Source organism: Heterocephalus glaber, unplaced genomic scaffold, assembly GCF_053883595.1.
Source record: "Heterocephalus glaber isolate CG9 unplaced genomic scaffold, H.glaber_assembly_v1.0 deba00000470, whole genome shotgun sequence".
NCBI classification, from domain to species: domain Eukaryota; kingdom Metazoa; phylum Chordata; class Mammalia; order Rodentia; family Bathyergidae; genus Heterocephalus; species Heterocephalus glaber.
The window spans coordinates 27,972,740-27,994,981 of record NW_028258145.1 but is presented as its reverse complement, the minus strand read 5'-3'; the positions used below and the strand labels follow the sequence as shown (position 1 = coordinate 27,994,981).

The 22,242-nt window shown below is 43.1% G+C and overlaps 1 protein-coding gene across 2 annotated transcripts in view; it reads left to right on the top strand.

Annotated features, from left to right (window-relative positions):
* Hk2 (hexokinase 2) overlaps positions 1–22,242 on the top strand; it is a 98,086-nt gene that overhangs the window by 32,365 nt on the left and 43,479 nt on the right. For both annotated transcript variants that reach the window (XM_021258253.2, XM_004844653.3), the window contains exon 2: positions 14,597–14,759. In XM_021258253.2, coding sequence (XP_021113912.1) covers positions 14,597–14,759 — 163 coding nt within the window. The remainder of the gene's footprint in view (positions 1–14,596; positions 14,760–22,242) is intronic.

The window sequence follows — 22,242 nt, the reverse complement described above, 5'->3', positions numbered from 1 at the left end:
GAGTCTTCTGAAAATGTCTTGATTTTGGATTGTCCTGAAATCCACTTGTGATAACATCATTTTATATGTTATAGTCTGTGGCATTGAAGGGTTAGGGAAATAGCCCCATCCAACTCCTGGTGGACAAGCCCAGTGTTTTGAGGCACTGGGAAGAGAGTAAGGATTGTTGCTAATTTTTGCCAATTAAAACTTTGGAACTCAAGACCAAACAGAGCATGTATTGTGTATCTGGCACTTTCAAAGCTTTTGACATAGGTTAGCTCATTGAAACAACTCCATGAGATACGTACAAATGGGTCACAAGGTTTTTGTAAGAGTACTATGTTCCTATTTTGTTCTCTTGCATAAGAGTACCATGTTCTTAACCATATGCTCACCTGTATCTGGGGAACACTAGTGGGATCCTGGCTTGTGCCTGTGCCTGTCCACACCTGGATTGTGGCAGCATTTCTACTCAGTAAGTCTGGAAGTGAACTAGCTCTCCTGCTGGGTTGATGACTGTGAGCCCTGGATTCATTTTCACCAACTTTCCTTTTTCACTGTCACATCTTTGTCACTTGGTATGTGGGTTACTTCAGAGGCTTATGCATTTCTTATTTCTAGTCTCTTTGGAGCCAGGCTAGAGTATTTCAGAAGCCTTCTACAGCTCTGTATTGGCTACTGCAAGCCACTTGGCTCTACCCTTATTCAGTTTTGTCTTCCTCTCCATTTTTTCATTCTCCAGAAACTTGAGTCACCATTCCTCTGTTATGCCTGTTCATGTGAGGTTCTGCTTTTGCCCTTTCTGTGACCCTGAATGTTCAGACTGTTATTTCATTTAACACCCTCCCCTCAAAAGCTACTTCCTCTTTCACACTATTGCTTTCTTTCTTTCTTTTTTTTTTTGCTTAAATTCTTTTATTGGTACATTTTAGGTATACAGTATGTTTACATTTATCATTGGGTGCTTGTACCTGCACATGATGTATCTTGGTTCTTATTTTTTCCTCGTTACCTGTGCACCCTTCACCCCCTCCACTCTTCCTTATTTACATAGACTGTTTCCTGCTTTCTACTTTGCCTGGGTGCCCATGTTGCTGAATTGAATATTTCAAGGCATTTGTTTCATTTTGCCCTACGTTAGAGTTGGTAGTGTCCAGTTCCAGTTTCTTCCTTAGGGCAGGAAGCATCCTGGATATTCAATTTTGTCATCGAAGCTTCTGGTCACTAATTAGTGCAAGAATAAAGGAGGGGACCTTTGTGGAGAAAGAAGTGGAGCAAGGGATGGGTGTGTAGACCCTTCAGGGGAAAGCAGTTCTCAGGGCTACTCCTCCTCCGGATCCCTGGCCTGCCAGGGCTGATCCTGAGGGAGGGGAGAGTGTTTCCTTCTCCAGTAATCAAGGTTCGAGTGTTTGTTTGTTTGTGTGTGTGGTCATTTTTTTGAGGTGAACAAATGCAAGACGCAAGATTTTTGTCTCAGGAACAAGAATCAGAGCTAAGTTAACTAAAAGTGAAATGAAGTGTATAATTTTTTTGCCATGATCAAATTGTTTTAACGTGCACAGACTAGTGATATTTAACTCTAATCCTGAAATAAAGGCTCCTTACCATATAGCAAGGGGTGACCTTCAACTTGGACTTGAGTGGGGACTGTCTTGGGAGCAGAAAGATTCAGCACAACCTCCACGAGTCTAGATAGACAAGAATTTTACTTTTTTTTTTCATACTGGGGATGGAACTCAGGACCTTGCCCTTGTGAAGCAGAAGCAGCACCACTGAGCTAAATCCCCAGCCCTAGACAAGAAGTTACTAAAGGTACAAGGCCCTCTGGGGATTATGTAAGAAACAGAAACCAAGACACCTTTCAGATGTCTGGAGAGATAAGGTTCCAGGAAAGATAATTTATGGCCATTAACACTAAAGGGGGTACATCACGATGGCTTGGTGGGGAGTTAGACCTCAACAGAACCTTCGTACATTTTGAACACCTACTGAATGCTATTTAAAGTAATAGGAGTGGTCTACTGATTAAAATCTTAAGATTATTTTTGACTGGGTTAGTTTTGGCTAGGTTAACTGTTGTTGACAGGTACAGTGTGTCATTTCTTCAATTTGTAACATCTTAGTATCCTAATACTACCCCTTCTCCTGCTCAGAAGACACGCTTGCTAAATAACCATCTGCCTCATATCACCAAAGTCCTATTTCAGAGAATGCTAAGAAGAACTTTTATCTTTACCCTTGCATGAATTAAAATTCTCTCTGAGGCTGCTCAGCCAAAGCCAACACCTTTTTTAACATCCTTTTTCAAAGTCAAACTTTTGTAGCACCTGAGGAGTTCGGGGGCAGTTGGGGACCTCATTCCAAGGACAATCAGAGCAACACAAACTGCAAAGTTAAAAGGTGGTAGCTGGAGTAAGGAAATAGGATGTGCCAAAAAAAGTTGGGCACCCTAGAAAACCGGCTTCCTTTGTTCAGACTTTTCCTGTTTAAGAGAGCAACTCTTGATAAGAGGTTCCTCATTATCATTGTGGAGTTTTAGAGTCAGCAAGTTTGGTTTGTTTTCTAACACTGTGTTGTCTTGTCATTGCCACTTCAAAGCAGCAGGGGTAGGGTGTGGCAAATAAAATCCCAGAGTTCACTAGGTGTCTTTTTTTTTTTTTTTTGGAGACAGGGTCTCACTGTGTAGTTCAAGCTGGATTCTCCTGCCTCAGCCTCCCAAGTGCTGGGATTATGGGCCACCACGCCTGGCTAGATGTGTCTTAATAGCATCTATGGATCTTACAGCAGCTTGCTGGGTGGGTGTGGTGGTATTGGTCTCTGTTGCTGTTATTTCTAAGGCAATTTTCTCAACCTTGATACTGTTGACATTTTGGCCCAGAAAATTTTATAAGGAGCTGGCTATCCCAGCCTATCCTAAAAAGTAACAATTTCTACTCTACCTAGATTTATAGGGGATGCAGAGGGGCAGGAATAAAGCCTATGTCTTTTTACTGTTTTTCTGAGCAATATTTTTCATCTAGGAGTGATGATTTTCCCCTCAGTGGACTTTTGCAATGTGTGGAGACATTTTTGGTTGTCACAAGGTTGGTGGGTAAGTTTTACTGGTGTCTAGTAAGTAGATGCTAGGGATGGATAACATCCTGCAATGAACGGGGTAGCCCACTGGGTTAGTTAGCCATAATGAATACCTGAAAATAATTAATAACTTAGAAGAAGAAGGATCTATTTTGGCTTATGGTTTCATTTGCTTTTGGCTGGTTCCGTTGCTATGCGCTTGAGGGGAGGCAGAAGAGAATGGTGTGATGGAGAAAAGATGCTCACCTCATGGCAACTAGGAAGAAGAGAGAGGAAGGGACCAGGGGCAAGGTCAAGGTGTAGTTCCCCCAAGATCATGCTTCCCCCAGGCCCCACTCTCTTTACCTAGGCCCCACCTCCCTAATAGCTCTTCAGATGAACTCTGAGATCAATTAGCCCATTGATGGAGTTAGCATCCTCATGATCCAATGACTTCCCCAAAGCCCATCAGCTGGGTTTTGGGGATCATTTTAGATCCAAACCATAATATCTCACAAAGAATTATGTGATCCAAAGTGTCTATGGGGTGGAGGTTGATAAACTGCCTTAGAAGAATACAATTCTTCCCTGTGTTCAGTTTTCAAATGCATCATACAGCCCCGTAGCAGTCAGCAGCTGCCTGTGATCTTTCACTGAAAGGTGGATTCCCAGGGGCAGGGGCAGGGGCTGGGGCTAATTGATGTTTCTCTGTTCTCAACCAGAAAAATGTGGGCAGTGCCAGTGTTCTTGTCCTAGGGAGACTCTCACTCTGGCTGTGTTGAAGTTTTCATGGAGGCTGGGCATCTGCTCTGCTTCCAGGCAAGGAAGGCACGTGAGCTTGAGAAATGTGAGTTGGGGAGCTACCATGCTGGGGAGCAGAGGCGAGAGGCCAGTGGCACCCCTGAGGGGTAGGGACAGTCCAGCAGTTCTTGGGGGAGGTGGTGTGGTGAGGCACAGTTGGGCTCCCTAGGGTTGAATTCTGAAACATCTCTAGACCTCAGTTTCTTCTTTTTGTGAAAGAAAAGATTGTTGAATAACACCTTTAATAGGGGAGTTTGAAGGAATAAATTGAGAGTTAATATGTCAAGCTCTTAAGGACTGTTTCTGCTTTAAGTATTACGTATTAATGCAGGGAGAAAGGAAACGTTTTAGGTATTCTGCTGCCCTACCCACCTGGACAGGAGCAGAAAGATGCCCTGCATTCACCTTCGTATTGCTTGAGGGCTTTTAGAATGTGTGAGTTCAGGCTCATTTGTGCTCTGATGTCAGATTAGGTCAGAGGATGGAGGGGCAGAGGGTAAAAAGTTTCTGAAGATGGGAGAGAAAGAAGCATCTTCAGGGGTCCTTTCAACTTGTGAAACCTCAGCTTTTCTGAACATAGAAGACTCATCCTAACTAGCTCTCCTGTTTCTCTGGGGGTGGGGTGGCATCTTGGTGGGGGCTGGGTCTCTGGGATGCCTTGCCCACGGTGGACTCCAGGTTTGAAGTATCCTCATGACTCCACACAGCTGCACTGAGTGATCTCAGCATCGTTCAGCTCCCTCAGGAACTTCCCTCAGAGAGCAGGAGGGCAGAGGCTCCAGAGGACAGGTGCTGAGGCTGCTTCCTTCCAAGTTTCCTTCTGCTACAGAGTTTTCCAGTTGGTTTCTTTTTTCTGGTACTGGGGATCGAACTCAGGACCTTGCGATTGCCAGGCAGGCACTGTGCTGCTGAGCTACATCCCCAGGCCTTCAGTTGGATTCTTTTTTTTTTTTTTTTTTTTTTCCAGTTGGATTCTTGCTTTTTCCTTCTTGACATCTGTCCCAGACTCCGGCTTCCCACTGGGGAAACTGCTTGAGATTCCTTGGGCGGAAAGGTCACAAGGTCATGCCATGGGTGGTTTGGCTCCCCTTGATGTCCAGAGATCCCCTGAAGGGATCTGGGGCTGGAAGGAATCAGGTGCTCCCCACAGTCTTTTGGCTCACTGTATGGAGGCTCTTGGCTACCTTGGACCTCAGTGGAGAGCCCTTTTACCCCTCATATTCAGACCCTGGGCTTTTGAGTGTCACCTGCGGACACTGGAGTGCCTCAGGTTTTTGACAGAGCCCTGGGGATTCTCTATGTGGGACCCATATTCTCTAGTCCTTGAACAACTTTTGTCTTGTCCTAGTCAGGAGTTTTGGCTCTGTTCCCGTGAATAGAGAATCTCATTTCCCATAAAGTGCCACCTTGTTTTACAGGTGGTCACAAGCTTGACATTCTTTTCCTGGAGGGACCTTTGTCGAGCCTTATCTCAGAGCCAACCAGGAGAATGGGTCAGGGCTCTAAGATTCTGGCCCTGAAGCCCTTGGGGTACACCCAGTTATCCTTCCCACCTGGAGATGATCTGAATTCTTTCTTTGTTGTTGTTTTAAGACAGGGTTTCACTGTGTAGTCCAGGCTGGCCTTGAACTCACTTTGTAGCCCAGACTGGCCTAGAACATAGATCTTCCTGTCTTAGCCTCCCAAGTGTTGGGCTTACAGGTGTGTGCCAGCATGCCTGGCAAACCACCTGAATACTTAAAAGGCCTTATACCCAACCTCTCTCTCTTTTCTTTATTTTTTTAAAGATAAGCTTCAGGATGGCCTAGTTAGGCCACATTGAAGTCACATGCAACTTTATTTTTGGCAGTGCTGGAGATCAAGACCAGGGCATTGCACATGCTAGGCAAAGGCTCTACCACTGTAGCAACTGAGCTACATTACATCCCCATGCTTTCTAGCCCCTTCTTTTTGGTATTTCTATCATCTGATAAAGGAAGAAATGAAACCAGATAAACCACCTGACAGCTTTAATTAGGGTTAATTTAAATGAGTGCATTTGAGTCTCTTTTCCTTCTTTCTCATTTGAGGTGCTTCCTCTGCCTGCTTCCTGCATCTTTTCAGATTTTTCTCTCAATGTCCTCCATGAAACTTTCCAATTGTGTCCTATCAGTTGCTTCCCCACAAAGGTCTGCAAACTGACAGACATTTGCAATACTTCTAAGAGCTGACCTCTGCTAGTACACTCCACTGTGCAGTAGCTCAGGCCACCTTCAAGCTGCCCTTTAGGCTAGTTACTTTATCTGTCATTTGGATGAAAACACCAGGCACAGAAAGAGGGACAGCACTTTGCCCAAGGGCAAGCTAGGATTTGTGAGGCAGTCTGATTCCTGAACCCATGCATGCACATTACCCCCACCCTTTGCATGGGGTTGCTTGGGACTACTGGAGGTTTTATGGGGTGATGAGTCAGATGTCATCTAGGAAGGGACCTTTGGGATCAAGTCATCCAAACCCTTTAATTACACCTAAGAAAGCTGATGCTATGTACTCAGCAGCCCAGCACTCATAAAATAGACCTCAGACTGGAAAGGGTTTCCTGATCTCTGTCCTGTTTCCTTTATTAAACACTGTCAGTGTAGCACAAACTCTCATCTTTATTTTATTTTTATTTTTATTTTTATTTTTAAGGTTTTTCTTTTTGTTGTTTTTTTGAGACAGGGTTTCTATGTAGTTTAGGCTGGCCTTCAACTCACTATGTAGCCCAAGCAGGCCTTGAACTAAGCGATCCTCCTGCCTCAGCCTCTGGAGTACTGGGATTACAGGTGTGTGCCAACACGCCTGGCATGAACTCTTATCTTTAAAGTGTGGGTTCCCCAAGAGAAAAGTCAGGATTTACTTTGTGGACTGTCCCTGTGGGAACCCTATAATTTTCTGTTCAAACTGGGCTACTTTTGAGAGTTAAATGAATGCAGAGAGTACTGTTCATGGCCATGCCACCACCACAGGTATAAATTTAGATTGTCTTGCGCGAACAGGGATGCATGGGAGAGGAATTTGGCTCACCAGGTGGTCACTTGTCAGCAGAGCAGGGAGTGCAGGTGCCACTGTGGGGCAAGAGGCTCAGAAGCAGGCTCTGGTCCCTGGCATGGGGCTGTCTAGGAATAGGTGGTATTTGACCTCTAGGGAATCTACGCAGGGAAGGCAGGTGGATAGGGAGGAAACAATGGCAGGTCCCCTACAGCAAGGGCACAGGCCTGAAGAATGAGGTTAGGCACAGCACAGTCAGTCCAGAGTAGCCAGCTCTTCCTTCACTGAGTTGTTCTTTATTCCAGCTCCTCTTGGCATTTCTGTACCCTCTTGTAGGGAGCCAATGCAAACATTTCTGGAGAATCTACTATATTTTGAGTTTTGAGAGAACTGCTGGCAGCCTACGTATGAAGAAGATTTAGTTAGTGCCTGTAGTCCTCTGGGACTATTGAGGAGGAAACAGGTGTCAAAAGTGCGTTGGCATCACTGGGTGGGGAGAGGATATTTATTTTGAAAGCAAATGGGAATTTGTTAGGTCTGAGGAGAACATTCTAGGCATGGGAGCCAATACATGCACATGTTCCTAACATTTTCAAGACAAATGCTGCTCAGAATTGTAGTGATGTGTGTATTACAGTGGACAAAACTGGCCACTTCTGCCTTCACTTTCAGTTTGTAATTACATGTTGGCATATCGCCTCCTGCCATGGATGGGGCCCTTTGCTGTCAGAGGCTGGTGTCTCCTTTTCTCTAGTGTCTTCCTTGCCCATCCCTGGCACACTCAATTTGGTGTTCAGTCAGGATCCTTGGGTAAATGGACTGAGCCAGGGTCCTGGACACCTGGGACAGACTCTTCATTTTCACTACTGCCCCATAGTCAGAGCAGACTGAGGACAGGAGGGCCCGGTGCTAGGTACCCCAAATGCCCATCTCCTGGAGCTGGGACAGGTGCTCCCCCCTGAGGTCTGTCTGGCTGTAACTTGATGCAGCTGAGAGTGAGAACTGGAAGAACAGGAAACCCCATGACTGTGCAACAGGATCCTGGAGGAGTGGCTCCTGTGCTCCCCGGTAAGGCCACACTTACCCCGCCACCCAGGCTTGTGAGTACATGGTGATCAACACTGGAATCTCTCTGAGGTGGCACGGCGGACCTCGAGAGAGGCCTTCTCTTCCTGACTGAAGAAAGTGTGGCAGCTCTGTTAACTTTCTAGCAGCTGGGATTCAGAGGACAAGCCCTCAAAGAACCCTTGTTATGCTGCTGCTGTGTGTCCTCTCCCAGTCATCTCTTTTGCTTTTATCAGAAACATCTGGCCTTGCCTTGGCAGGTATACAGGATAAACTTGCTGTTCTTTGCACAGACTTGGCCCTCCCAGGGAGTCTGAGGGCATTATTATTGGAACCAAACTTTTTTTTTTTTTTTTGGTACCAGGGATCGAACTCAGGTCCTTGCTCTTGCCGGGCAGGTGGTGAGCTAAATCTCTGGCCCCTGAGGCCCATTTTTTTGGGGGGGGGGTGGATACAGGGATCGAACTTGGGTCCTTGCACTTGTGCAGTAGGAGGTGAAACCACTGAGCTAAATCCCTGGCTAGGGCATTATTATTAATGAGGTCATGGATAGCAGTAGCCCAGCTTTCCTGGGATGGGCATACCTGTGGCCCAGGTTGGGGCACTTGGCTAGCCACCGGATGTTGTGGGTCCTGCCAGGGACAAGGCTTGCGGTTTGGGGAAAACACTGACAAAGGAATAATGCAAAAAATAGGAAATTCTTCTGATACTTAGTAGCGAGTATATGTCAGCATAGTCACTGGAAGGCTGTGTATGGCTGGATTTAAACTCTGAATCTCCCTTTGGGATTGTCCTCTTTGGTTTTTTGAGACAGAGTCTCACTTATGTAGTTTAGGCTGTCCTTGAACTCACTGTGTATCCCAGGCTGGCTTTAAACTTGCTGTGATCCTCCTGCTACAGCCTCCCTAATGCTGAGATTATAGGCCTATGCCACCACGCCCAGCTGGGATTGTCCTCTTTTGACCTCTGATCTCTCTACGAGGGCCAAGTAGGTATCCTCTGACTCTTTTTCTTCCTACATTTCAAAAAATTGAAGTATAATGCACATGGGAAACAGGACACATGTGGTCACTGCCACCCACATCCAGTAACAGTAATTACCAGTGGCAGCCTCACTTTCTGGCCCTGACACCCCTCCCTCTCCTTCTCATACCATTAATTGTAATCACTATCATGACTTCTGCCAGCATAGATCTTTTTTTATACTTAATATGAATGACTCACTTTGTGAGGGTGTCCCCTTTTGTGTCTGCTTCTTCCACCCAACATTACCTTGTGAGACTCATTTCTGCTGCATGTGGTGGTAGGTGGTTCATGCTTAGGTCACGTAGTGCCTCCTGCCACACCTTGCTTTGGCTGTGGTTGATTTAAAGCAGGCAAGAGTAAGTAACAGGGTGCTTCACTTTCAGAAGGCATGGCCCTTCCTAAATTTCCAGGAGGGCAGGTTGGACAATATAGATGACTTGATTGTATCTTCAGGACAAGAACATGTGTGTTAAGAAAGCTGAAATTTGATAGGTTGGTTTGCTTGGGGTGTAGAAGCTAATAGGTAGCAACTGGCTAGTGTTCCTCCAGTGCTACATGGAGAGAATGTTCTAGGTATTAGCAAAAACACTAAAAGTATGGAGAAAAGTAAGATTGCATCATTGTCCCTGCATCCTTTGCTCTGATGCTTCTAAGCTTGTACAGTCACTTTCTTATCCTGTTTGATCACTCAAATTCACCCTTCTGCCAGGAGAGTGTGTCCTGTGGAAATAACTGGTGAGCATTTGCTTATTCACGTATTATTTTCTGCCTGCTTACTGAAAAGCTTTGGCAACTTGGGTCAGTTTTCAGTAAGAGGATTTCTAGAATAAGAGCCATCAAATGGGCAGGAGTAATGACCAAAAAAACCCATTGATTAAGGATAGTTCACTGGAGTTGAGGACAAACTCTGAGATTCCTGATAGTTAAGGCAAAAAGGACAGCTTTCTGTGAATCAGCGTTTTCATCTCATTGGCCCATAGTAGGCAACATGGTGTCATGGTCTGGGCACCTAGACTTCTACACTACCCTACAGGGAATTGACTGGCCAAGGAAGGGGGAAGGTTAGTGAACAACACACAGCAGCTTTACTCCATAGGGTGATCTTTATGATCCTTCATCCCCATGATTCCTTGCTTAGAAATGATAGAATTATGTTGACCAGATGCTTGCAGCTTGAGTTTGTTTCCTAGGTGGAAAAAATCTATATAGTTCATACAAATAGCATCTGAAAAATTCAGCGTTTTGTTTCCTTTTTTGACCTGCTGTGGCCTCATTTGAGATTTCTCAGACTCTACATTGTGCTGATTGATTATGAATAAGATAACAAATAACCCTTAAAGAGGAAAAATGATAGAATTAAATCATACTACATTGAAGCAAATCAATAGGGAGATAATGTAATGTAGTGATCTGAATAGCTTTCTGGCACCTGGAATTGATAATTTTGTAGGATCTTGGGCTTGCCCACACCTTCTGAACATTTTCACACTGAGATCTCCAAGTCAACATTCATCCACTGAGAAGGCTTAGCTCAGAAGCCATGTCCGCTGGATGTTCATCTCACAGGTCACCGAAGCCCATGATACTGCCATGGGCTGGATGCCTTGTGTTGTGCTTGGTTTTTGATCTACCAAAAATTATCCTTCCTTGCATCCCAGTGGCATTAACTGCTCTATAACTTGAGGCAGGTTCTTTGCTATCTTATAAAGTCCTAGAGAGCAAGGATCACGATTTCTTCAATTTTCTTTATTCTGATAAAATATGCATAACAAAGTTTACCATTTTAACCATTTAAATTATACAATCAAATGGCATTAGATACATTCAGATTGTTGTTCAACCATCACCAGTATACATTTCTACAGTGGATTTCTTTTAAAATTATGTTTGTTTGAAGTGTGATTGAAAAATATGGTGACTTTAAATCAGAAAAAACATTATTACAGCGAAAGACACATTGCCGTTAATCCCACTCAAAATACCCTTACTTTGAACACACTTATACTCATGGTTCTTGCTACTTTCTGAAGTAGTTCTGGAAGTCCTCTTTTGTAAGTGTCTGTAGTGGCATTGTTGTGGCTGCCTTGATGTCTAGAATTGATTTAAAAATGTTTACCTTTCATGGTCATTTTGACTTTGGGGAAGAGACAGATGTTGTATAGTGCCAGATCTGGTGAATAAGCTGGATGAGGACACATTAATGTTTTTATGAGTCTCTTTTGCCATTGGATGGCACTTGGCAGCAGCAGCATTTATTGTATTTTTAATCTCACCTTGTAAAGACACTAAAAGTGGACTTCTAGAGCGGCTTTAGAAAGTCACAAAGATGATGGAATAAGTGTGTTTGAAGTTAGGGGAACTGTTAATGGCAATGTCTTTACTGTAATAAATTTAAACATTATGTATTTTTGATCACACCTGATCACCGTGGTATTTTGTATGGAATTGGTGCTTCGTATGGAATAAGTGCTTTAAAGTGGAAGATTCAGATTGCAGCAGTTGTCAGGGATTCAGGTTGAATGATAACAAATCTTATAGATTTAGAAATATAAGACTTTAAAGTCTCTCCAGGTACTCAAGGTAGGATTTATAGTAGGAAAATTACTCTTTTTGACGCACAACTATAATTTGATTCTTGCTGAGACCAGATGGGATTGTCTCAGGATCCAGGCATTAGCCACCAACCAACTACTCAATTAGAGTTGGCCTGTGAAATGAGGTGGACCCGTCTGGGCCAGCAGGGTTGTCATTTATCTGGGTGATACAGATTCCAGTCTCAACTGTGTTGCCTTGGCCAAGGCTGCTTCCTGACAGACCTCTTCCTCTAGGCCTTTCCTTCTTGGAGCCCCATACCTGACCAGGGCTGTTCCTGACCCAACCTGCCCCTGCACACTTGGAGGTGGTGCCTCTTTGAGAATGACCTTTTGATTCCTCTCTTCCTTCCATTGTTACTTTTTTTTTAAAGTGCATGTTTGCAGTACATAATGTTTACATTCATTGTGTGGAGCTGGTACATTACATAACACATCTTAATTCTTTTTTGTATCCTTTTTTCCTCCTCTCCTCATCTCTTGACCTCCTTCTCATTTGAGAAAAATTTACCTCCCCACTTCTTATTTTGCTCTTTGCAATGTTCCCTCCTTTTAGTGCTGATCTTGAAGGAAACTTGGGCACTGAAGGGTATGGGACTGGTGTGTTATGGGGAAAATGAAATTGACCAAAATTGCCTTATGAGGAAGTTCTAATCTTAACATTGCTGAGTAGATTTCAACTAAAGCTGCTATCTCATTCTCTGTAGCACACACCCTTGCCTCTAGGGCAGGCAGGCAGGCAGGCAGCTTTCACAAACCCCAGCCAGGCTTTACTGTGGCCTGTCTCTGGGCTCTCTAGCTTGAAAGAACCCCTCATTTCCTCTTTTGGCCCAGACTTACAGAGAAGCAGCCCTGTGTGATAGGCCCACCAACTATGGAAAGAGATGGAACAATTTTGGGAAACAGTCTCTGCCTTATTAACTCCGAGTATGACTAAGTGGGGTTGAGAAATATCTTTGTTCCTCTAGGGTGCCACTTGGCAGAGACATTCAGCAGAAAGAAGAGGAAGGGTAGAAGAGGGGGCAGTGCAGGGCTTTAGGTTTGGCACTTTTAATTATGCTTCTGTATATAGGGCTCTTTGTCCTATTTTATAGTGAGGAAACTGAATGTGACTCGAGTGTGACTTTTCCAGTTGTATATCCGTGCAAGTGCTATAGCTAGGATTTGCTCGCTGATTTTTCTGCTGCCAAAGCCCTGACTTCACCACCACCAGTGGCAAAAAAGTTAAGGTTTAGCTTGAATGATTCTGCTTTGATAGTTTCCAACAACTCAGATCTCTTTCCAGCAAGTGCAGGGTTTGTCTTTTCAGCTCCCAGCACTCTGGGGTCAACACAGGATTATTTCACAGGGACACTCTTGGCCTAATGTCTTTCACTATGGGCTTTCAGAGACCCCAGGCAGAGAAGTGGTAAAAATGACCTTAAATAGTGTTGACTACAACACAGTCACTCATCCCATTACTGGGAGATGGAACTCTGCTGGGGCCGGAGGGTGTAGAGGTGCTCATTTGGTGAGTTGGAATGGATATTTGGAATTCTTAATGATTTAAAAAAGTGTCTCATGATTCTGATGTGCATTCAATTCTGGGAACTCTTATCACAAGTGGCAAAATGGAGACTGGGCAGGAGTTACCAGATTCATCTTTAATTGAGGCAAAGCTTTCTAACTCAAACTGGAACTTAGAGAAGCAGTGAGCCTCTCAAGCTTCGAAGTGTTGGAATATGGGCTGGATAATTATTGGGGTGGGAGGGTGACAAAGTCTACAAAGTCTGACAAAGTCTACATCTGTCTGAATACAGATGCTGTATTCACTGGGATTTTGAGCTAGTGACCCTAAAGGGCTTTCCTTTGTTAAGTGGATTTTTTTTTTAGCTGTCCCACTGCCATGTGTATACTTGGCATCTCCTTTATGGCTTTCTTCCGTGACTCTGGGCCAGGTGCTCCTTCCTTCTGGCTGGCTGAGGTACCAGGAGCCTGAAATGAAATGGAATGACAGTTGGGTTCTCCCTGATTTAGACCAAGAGACTCAAATAGCCCAAGAGAGCTCTCTAATATGTGATGGCAATAAGAGACTTGTAAGAAATTCTCATTTGTGCAATCCCAAACCCAACAGAATAGACAAGTCTCACTTTGGGTGGGGGAAGGAATAGAGAAGAGGCTGAATCCTGATGAATGGGAAGAAGCTGCCCCTTCACCATTGTCTCTTCCTACTCTGTCCTTATCTAGCCCACACAAACCTTGTATTTGTGATTCCTTGTTTGTATACTGGCAGTCATGGAGGAGTTGACTAGTACACCATGAATTTTCTGTTCTGCTCACAGCTGCTTTCAGTGTTTTACCCCAGACTGTGGTTTTTCAATGTTTGGGATCTTGGAGGAACGATAAAAGATCAGTATTGGCGAGGGTGTTTGAGAGATATGAAGGCCCGTCCATTATTTGATAGGGGCAGGGACAGTCCCAAAGAGAAGGGCTTGCTTGACCCCATGGCGAGTTAAGATACAGCCTCAAGGGAGATATAAGGGACTTCTCTTTCTTTTTCTTGTCACAAAGAGGAGGACACTGGATTTGCCCTTAGAGGATTAAATGCCTTTTGCTGCTTTGGAAATCCTAGGCTACAAGTTCTGTTAGAAATATTCAAGTCAGGCATAGTGGCCCATGCCTATAATCCTAGCTACTAGGAGGATCACAAGTTTGAGGCCAGCGTGGGCAGCTTAGTAAGCGTCTATCTCAAAATAAAAAATAAAAAGGGATGGGCATGATAGAGCACTGCTAGGTGAATCCGCAATACTGCAAAGGAAAAAGAAAAGTCAAGGGGATCTGACAAAAGTGCCGAAAAATATAAAAAAGTATAATAATGACTGTGGGAGCTTCCAAGAAGGAAACTGAGAAGGGTTGCTGGTGTTTCTCCAGAACAAAGCCTTGTCAAATTGATTTCTGCTAAAAGTCTAATAATCACCTTCTGTTCATGACAGATTTTGCCTTTTGAAAAGTTGAGTGACATTCCACGCCAAAGAACTATATGATAATTTAACTCATTGGTCTCTGTTTTTGGTTTCTCATTCTTTTAGGTTGACCAATATCTCTACCACATGCGTCTCTCTGATGAGACCCTTCTGGACATTTCTAAGCGGTTCCGCAAGGAGATGGTAAAAGGGCTTGGAGCTACCACCCATCCCACTGCTTCTGTGAAAATGCTGCCCACCTTTGTGAGGTCCACCCCAGATGGAACAGGTACTGCACCTGGGGGGTTGCTGGCTCTGACTGCCCCTTGACTGACAGGCGATATTTTGGGGCTTGCTCGGGGACCCAAAGACCTATGTGTCAGTGATGAAGGTTCAAGTCTCAGAAGTCAAACAGGGACCCATTGGAAGGCTGTGGATGGACTGGGCTGGAGACTGGGAAGCTGGCAGCCTTGGCAGTCAAGCTTGAAGGATCTCTGAGCCCTCACAAGGCACTGCTGACTGACATTTACTTTTCATCCATGTGCTGAGAAAAGCTTCCTAGCTCCATTTGGAATTTTATAGTCCCGCAGAGATTTCCCACAGTGGTAGTGATGGACCACAACAAATGTGCCCTCATGGTCACAGTCATTGGTTGTGGCAACTGCTCTCAGGTCCACCTATGCACATGTCCTAACTGGCACGTTCTGTAGGCATATTGGGAAAGCATAGCTCAGATTGCCCTCGACTGTGTCATGAACTTGAAAAAAAAAAAATGACTAGAAGTATAAGTTGGGGAAAATGTGAAGACTCAGAGTACACATTAAGGTATTAAAGGCTCTGAAGTTCTGCAATAAGAACCTGTTATGCTTTTTTAATCCTCTATTTGGATACTGTTTTTGTGGTGTGCCACCTAGCAAGTGTTTTTTCTCATGAGTGGAGACTACAGTTAAAAGGTAGATAAAAGCTAGTTCCCAGAAGGCCTTGCATGCCAGCCTAAAATGTGGAATCCTCAGTAGGCACTGGGGATCAGTGAAAGGTTTTGGGGTGTGTGAGCACAACTGTCTTGCTGATGGATGTTGCAGCAGCAACAGTAGCTATAGAGTGCAGGAGAGAGGTGGAGGCTGGGAGGGCACAGACATGGTCCATGTAGGGTATGGGAAGAGAGCAGAATCAAAGGGGATGTCAGGAGGGGGAGCACAGCTGCCTGTATGACACCCTCCTAGAAAAGGGCACAGAACTGATCTATGTCAGTGCTTTCACACAACTTGTTTGATTTACTCCTCACAATGACCCTCCCACGTCTTAGAAATGACACCTGTGAGGCCCATGAGGGGTGGGGGCAGGGGGAGGCTACATCTAGGAGGACAGGAGAGAGGGCCCAAGGGGGAACTGTGAGGCAGCAGAAGGACCTGAGGAGGAGAGAGTAGTCCAAGAAGCCAACTGGTGGGGTAAGGTATTTGCAGAGAGGCACAGGGCTGGGGGCTGCTGAAGGGCACATGGGAGGGTTTGTTTACATGCCACATGGCTATTTCTATCTCATGTGTCCTTGAGGTTCACCATCCTGAGAGTTTCTAGGGACCTGGTCTGTCCAACAAAACTGTATAGTTTTTAACCTAAGTGTATGTTTGCTGAAGCCTTGGGACATAGCCTGGACCCAGTGTGACCTTGTTCCAGGGCTATTTTGCAAAGACTCCCTTGAGGTGGGGTTGCCTGGGAGTTCTTTCTCCTGTGCCCTCTAGATTGGCACATTTACTTTCAGAGAGAAACCACATCCACTTCTATTGATTCTGTTTGACATTCTGATGAATTTACCTGGTCTTGAAAGATCTTATTTTACTCAGCACTCACATCAAGTGCCATAAATGTCCAAAGACAGATTATGGGCTAAGGACTATTCCGAACACCTACATATGTTAACTCATTTTTACTTTTCACAAAACTATATGAAGTAGGTGCAAATTTTAGCCACAATTTTCAGGTGAGGAATTTGAGCCTTGGATGGTCCAAAACCTTGCCCCAAATCATGCAGCTAATGAGAAGCTAAGCCATAAGTTAAACTTTTTTTTTTTTTAACCCAAATTGAGGCATTAAGACCACACTTGTTGTGTTGGTGTTTTTGTGCATGTGTGGGTCTTTGCACTCAGTACTGGAGCACACAGAAAATACTCACCTAAAATTTTTTGAGGTGATATTGGGGCTTATAGTTTTGCCCATGTTATAGGTGGGTGAAAAATTTGTTGAACCAATTATGGGAGTTATGAGATGTGGGACATCTTGGCAATTCTAACTACACTCTGAACAAACTCCCATGTATATCTGAGGAGACATGTCTAGTAATGTTCACAGCAGTGTTGCTTATAATGACAGCATATTAGAAATAGTGTGGGGTATGTTCATATGTGATGAGAAATCACAGCATGTTACAAGAATAAGCATATTAAATATGGATATATGTCCAAAAAATTGTGAATAAACAGTTGGGGAAGGACATGAACCTCCTAGTAGTTGAATGCAAATTAAAAAAAATCCCTCAAAGCAACAATACATTGCCGATGGCACACACATAGAGATACATCCTAGAAATGTTAGGATAGATACTGAACATGTCCACCAGATAGGTGATAGGGGCTGTTTCTCCAGAGAGAAAGGAAAGTGGAACTGAGGAGATGAATGTAAGGGCATGAGCTATCAAATTTGGTTGACATCATGGCTTTTAAGTTCGTGTTTTGTCAGCTGGTGTGAGTTACAGAATGAGGGGTGGGGGTGGGGATGCTCTCCTAAGTTGATAAAGACTAGCCAGAATGAAGATTCTTCTTTGTTGTGGACAACCCCAGTGAGGTGCTGAGAAGGGCTGGGGGTGCAGTGGTGGCCAGACAGGGCCTGTAGCTTTCTGCCTAAATCTCGTCACATGTAACCATGGGCCTTGCCCATGCACCTGCTTCCTGGTCAAGGCTGGGGCCTGAGCTTCTGTTGCTGCTATTGGTGCTTATATGTGTTTCTGCCACAGAAGGCCCAAGACCTTTGCTCCAGTGTTGCCTACTCAACATGGTTTTTATCAGAGCCTTGGTTCATTTCCAGCATTACTTTTTAAATCTAAGGAATTAAAACCTCAAATCTAGAAGGACCTAATCCTTAAATCAGTAGCTTTCTAACTTTTTGAAACTATATCCTTACGGCAAGAGACTCATATGCATAAATGTTTATATGAAATGACGCAAGCTCCAGGAATTTATTCTTAAATGCGATGCAGTTGGATCTATTTCCCATTCTTTAAGAAAGAATCTACGTAGCCAGAATCTACAAAATGTTTTGCAACTTGGCACTTTGAAAGTTGCCACCTTAAAGACTTTATGAACAAAATCCTGGTTGGACAGGAAATATTACAAAGGATCAACAAATAGGATCACATCAAAGGAAACCACCAAAAGAGTGAAGAGACAACCTACAGAATGGGAAAAAATGTTTCCTTTCTACTCCTCAGGCAGAGGACTAATAACTAGAATATACAACTAAAAAAAAGACCCATCACGTTTACAGACCCAGTCAAAAAATGGGCAAGTGAAATGAATAGACACTTCTCAAATGAAGAAGTAGAAATGGCCAAGAGGTACATGAAAAAATGGATAAAGCAAATGGAATACTCTGCCATAAAGGATAAACTTGAGACTTTTTAGATAAATGGATGCGTCTTGACACCATAATCTTAAGTGAAATAAATCAGACATGTACACTTAAATAATACATTGTTTTTCTTGTGTGAGAAACCCAAATAAGCAAAATGGAGGGTAGATATTAAGAAGTAGGGAGAACTTTTTCAAACGGGAAAGGGAACAAGAGATGGGGGAGGGGAGAAGGGAGGAAGAGGAAAGGGATTTAAAGAAAAAAGTGGAAATAGAACTTTTGTAAATGGGGAAGGGGAGAACAGTTGGAGGAAGGGGAGGGAAAGGGAACAACAACAAAAAAAGAATCGAGATATGCCATACCCATAGAAATCCCCCATGATGAAGTGATCATTATGTACTTAAAAAATGTTCTAATAAAAATATAAATTTAAAAAAGAAAGCTACTGCCTTAAATAACTCTCACCCCAGTCTTGTTCTAGTAGGCTGGCAACCCTAATATTGATAGCTACTTGCCAGGCATAAAATATATAGTGTCAAGTACGTGTGGAGACAAGGGTGAGGAGCAGAAATCTAGGTTTAAATGGATTTTAATTCAAGCTGTTCATTTATACTGTGCTTCTCCATTTCTGCTTTGATAAAAAGAGGAAACATCAGCATTGGTTCTCTGAGACATAAAGAAGAACCAGCTCTGTGACCTTCCCATGTGTGCGAGGGTCATGCTCCTATAGCCAAAGCTCATCAGGGTAAAAGGCATGCTTGTTTCAGATTTTACTGAGAAAGGGCGAGTGAGCCTCCTAGGTCCTTCCTTTTTTTTTTGGTACAGGGGATTGAACTCGGGTCCTTGCGCTTGTGCAGCAGGCGGCGAAACCACTGAGCTAAATCCCTGGCCCTCCCCCTAGGTCCTTTCTTTTGAAGGAGATTGGGGTAGAGTGAGTAGAGTGAGGGCTCATCCTCATCAGTGAGCCTACATTTTAGAGCAGGGACTGGGCTCTATATCTAGCCCAGCCATCTAGTCATAATAAAAGTCTAGGTAGAAGATGTAGGAGAGAATTCAGAAAGTTTCAGGGCATCCATTTTTTGGTGGGCACCTCCATTACACTGGAGGAAAGGGAACCTGTAAATCCTGGCTTACAGTTCTTGGTGAGAAGGCAGTGGATGTCTGAAACCACTGGGCTCTTTGGGGCTGAGGTGCTTGAGGCGGAGTTTGAGTGGAGTACATGTATGAAGAAACATGACTGGCAAGCGCAATAGATAAAAAAGGCTTCAGAATATCTTACTCTGATGACTGAATTTGGTGTTAGCCAGGGCATGTGCAAGTTTTATATATTAAACTTAAAAAAATGTTTAGGGAGATGGAAATGTTAACTGCCTTGATTTGATTGTTACCTACTGTATATATTGAATTTTTAATTTCATTCGTGACCCATTGGTTGTTCAGGAGAGTGTTATTTAATTTCCATGTGTTTATGGAGTTTTTGTGGTTTCTTTTGCCATTGATTTCCAATTTCATTGCACTATGGTCTGATAATATATGAAGGATAATTTCAATTTCTTTGCATTCAATTTCTTTGCATTTCAATTTCTTTACTTAAGCATGTTCTATAAGCTAGTATGTGGTCTGTTTTGGAGAATGTCTTGTACGCAGCTGAGAAGAATGTATTCTGATGTTGTGAGGTGGAACACTCTAGATATCTAAGTCCATTTGTTCAAAAGTTTGGTTCACTTCTAATATTTCATTGTTGATTTTTTTTTTGTCAGTTGATCTGCCTATTTGTGATACTGGGGTATTGAGGTCCCCCATTACGACTGCATTAAAGCTGTATTAGTGCTTATTTGATTTTGCATGTCTACTAATATTTGTTTTATATAGTGGGTGCACTGCTCTTTGGTGCATGTATATTTATAATTGTTATCTCCTGTGACTATTCCCTTTATAAGGATGTAGTGATCTTCTTTGTCTCTCTTAATCAGTCTTGGTTTGAAATCCACTTTGTCTGCTACTCCTGCTTTTTTCCAAGTTTCTGTCACATGGAGTATTGTTTTGTACCCTTTGACTTTCAGTCTATGAATTTTTTTTTGAATCAAATGTGTTTCTTGTATGCAGCATGTTGTTGGGTCTTGCTTCTTGATCCATTCTGCCCATCTGTTTCTTTTGATTTGTGCATTGAGACCGTTAACATTGATGGTTATGACTGATGTGTATTGACTTATCCTTGTCATGTTATTTTCCTGTTGTTGCTTTGCCTTTTTTCTCTGTTCAATTTGTTGCCTTGCCTGGTGGATTCGTTGTGTTGGGATTCATGGAGTTGTAATCCTTGTTATCTCTTTCTAGAATATCCTTCAGAACACTTTGGAGTGATGGTTTGCTGTTCATGAATTTCCTCAGGTGTTCTTCATCATGGGAGTATCTTATTTCTCCATCAATTTTGAAAGATAGTTTTGCAGGGTACATCATTCTGGGTCGGAGGTTATTTTCTTTTAGGGCTTGAAGTACTTCACTCCAAGCTTTCTGTGACTTGAGGTTTTGTGTTAAGAAGTCTACTGTGATTCTGATGGGCTTTTTTCCTTTATAGGTGATTTGTTTCTTTTCTCTAGCACCTTTTAATATTCTGTCCTTGTGTTGAATTTCTGGAATCTTGACTATTATAGGCCTTGGGGAAGACTTTTTTTTTTTTTTTTTTTTTGATCATGGCTAATTGGAGTCCTATATGCCTCACTTACCTTCTGTATGTCAAATTTGTTTTCCCTGTTTGGGAAATTTTCTGTCATTATTTCTGTGAACAGATGTTTTATGCCGTTTGTGCTATCTCCAGCTTTTTCATTGACTCTGATCAATCTTATGTTATTCTTTGTATCATCTAGCAGCTGCTGGATTGATTTCTTGTGGTCCCTTGCTATTTTTAAGAAATCTTTTAATGATTGCTAACCACAATCCTGTCTTCTATATCTGATACTCTGTCTTCACATTGGCTCATTCTGCTGTATATACTTTCAGTGGAAGTTTTAGTCTGGATATCTATTTGAATTTGTTTCATGGATTCCATTTCTTTCCTCTGGTTGGTATTCATGTTTTCTATTTTTCTCAGCTCTATTTTTTAAAAATCTGTGTCTGCTCTGGAGTCATTAACCATGTCTTTCATTCTGGGCACCATCTCTGTAGTTATCTGAGGAATGACTTTTGCTTTGATTTTTTTTTTTTTTTTCCATACTGGGGATTGAACTCAGGACCTTGGACTTGCTAGGCAGGCACAGTGCCACTGAGCTACATCCCTGGCCCTGCTTTGATTTTTTTTCTAGAGGCTTGTTCATCTGCTTTGTTACTTCTGCTGTTACCGCTTCGGAGAGTCCAGGTGGTGGCTTTTGGATTGTTCCACCTCATTGCCCCATGGGTTTGCCCTTGGTGAGCTGAAACTATGGGGTTGCATCTTGTTTAAGTGTCTTTTCTTTTCTTTTTTTTTTGGTACTGGGGATTGAACTTGGGTCCTTGCACTTGCGCAGCAGGTGGCGAAACCACTGAGCCAAATCCCCAGCCCTAAGTGTCTTTTCATTTTCTTTTTTTTTACTTTAATTCTTGGGTTGATGCTTGGAAATTACTTATGGTAAGTAGCTTTATCACTAGTATTTAGAACCCTTAGGAAATGACTTCTCAGAGGTTTCCAGATGTATCTGGTTTTTGGGTTTTGAATTTGTTGCAAAATCCTGCCTCTTCAATTTATTGGGAATGAGAAGTTGCTGCCTACTTAGCCCAGCCCTTGGTTCTTCAGCACTGGGTTATAGTATTTTTTTAAGACTCTTAGGCAATTTCAGTCTTGGTATACCATGAAGAACAACTGATTAGCATAATTATGTCACCTTGGCTAAAGGAGTATAATCAACAATAACAATAGCAGCAAACACAACCTAGAAAAGGACAAACTGTGGTAACTATTAATTTGCCACCTTTAACCATCTGAACTAAATTTGTGGTTATATAATGAAATCTAAAATGAGCCAGAAAATTGTATGGAGTTATTAAGCCCTCAATATGGCAATTTTACTCTCGGGAGAAAATTTAAAAGGGGCTAGGAGGGAAAAAAATAGAGAAATAGAAGAGGAGGAGATTAGAAGCAAGGCTGTAGGTAGGACAAAGGAAGATTATGCAAACTTTGG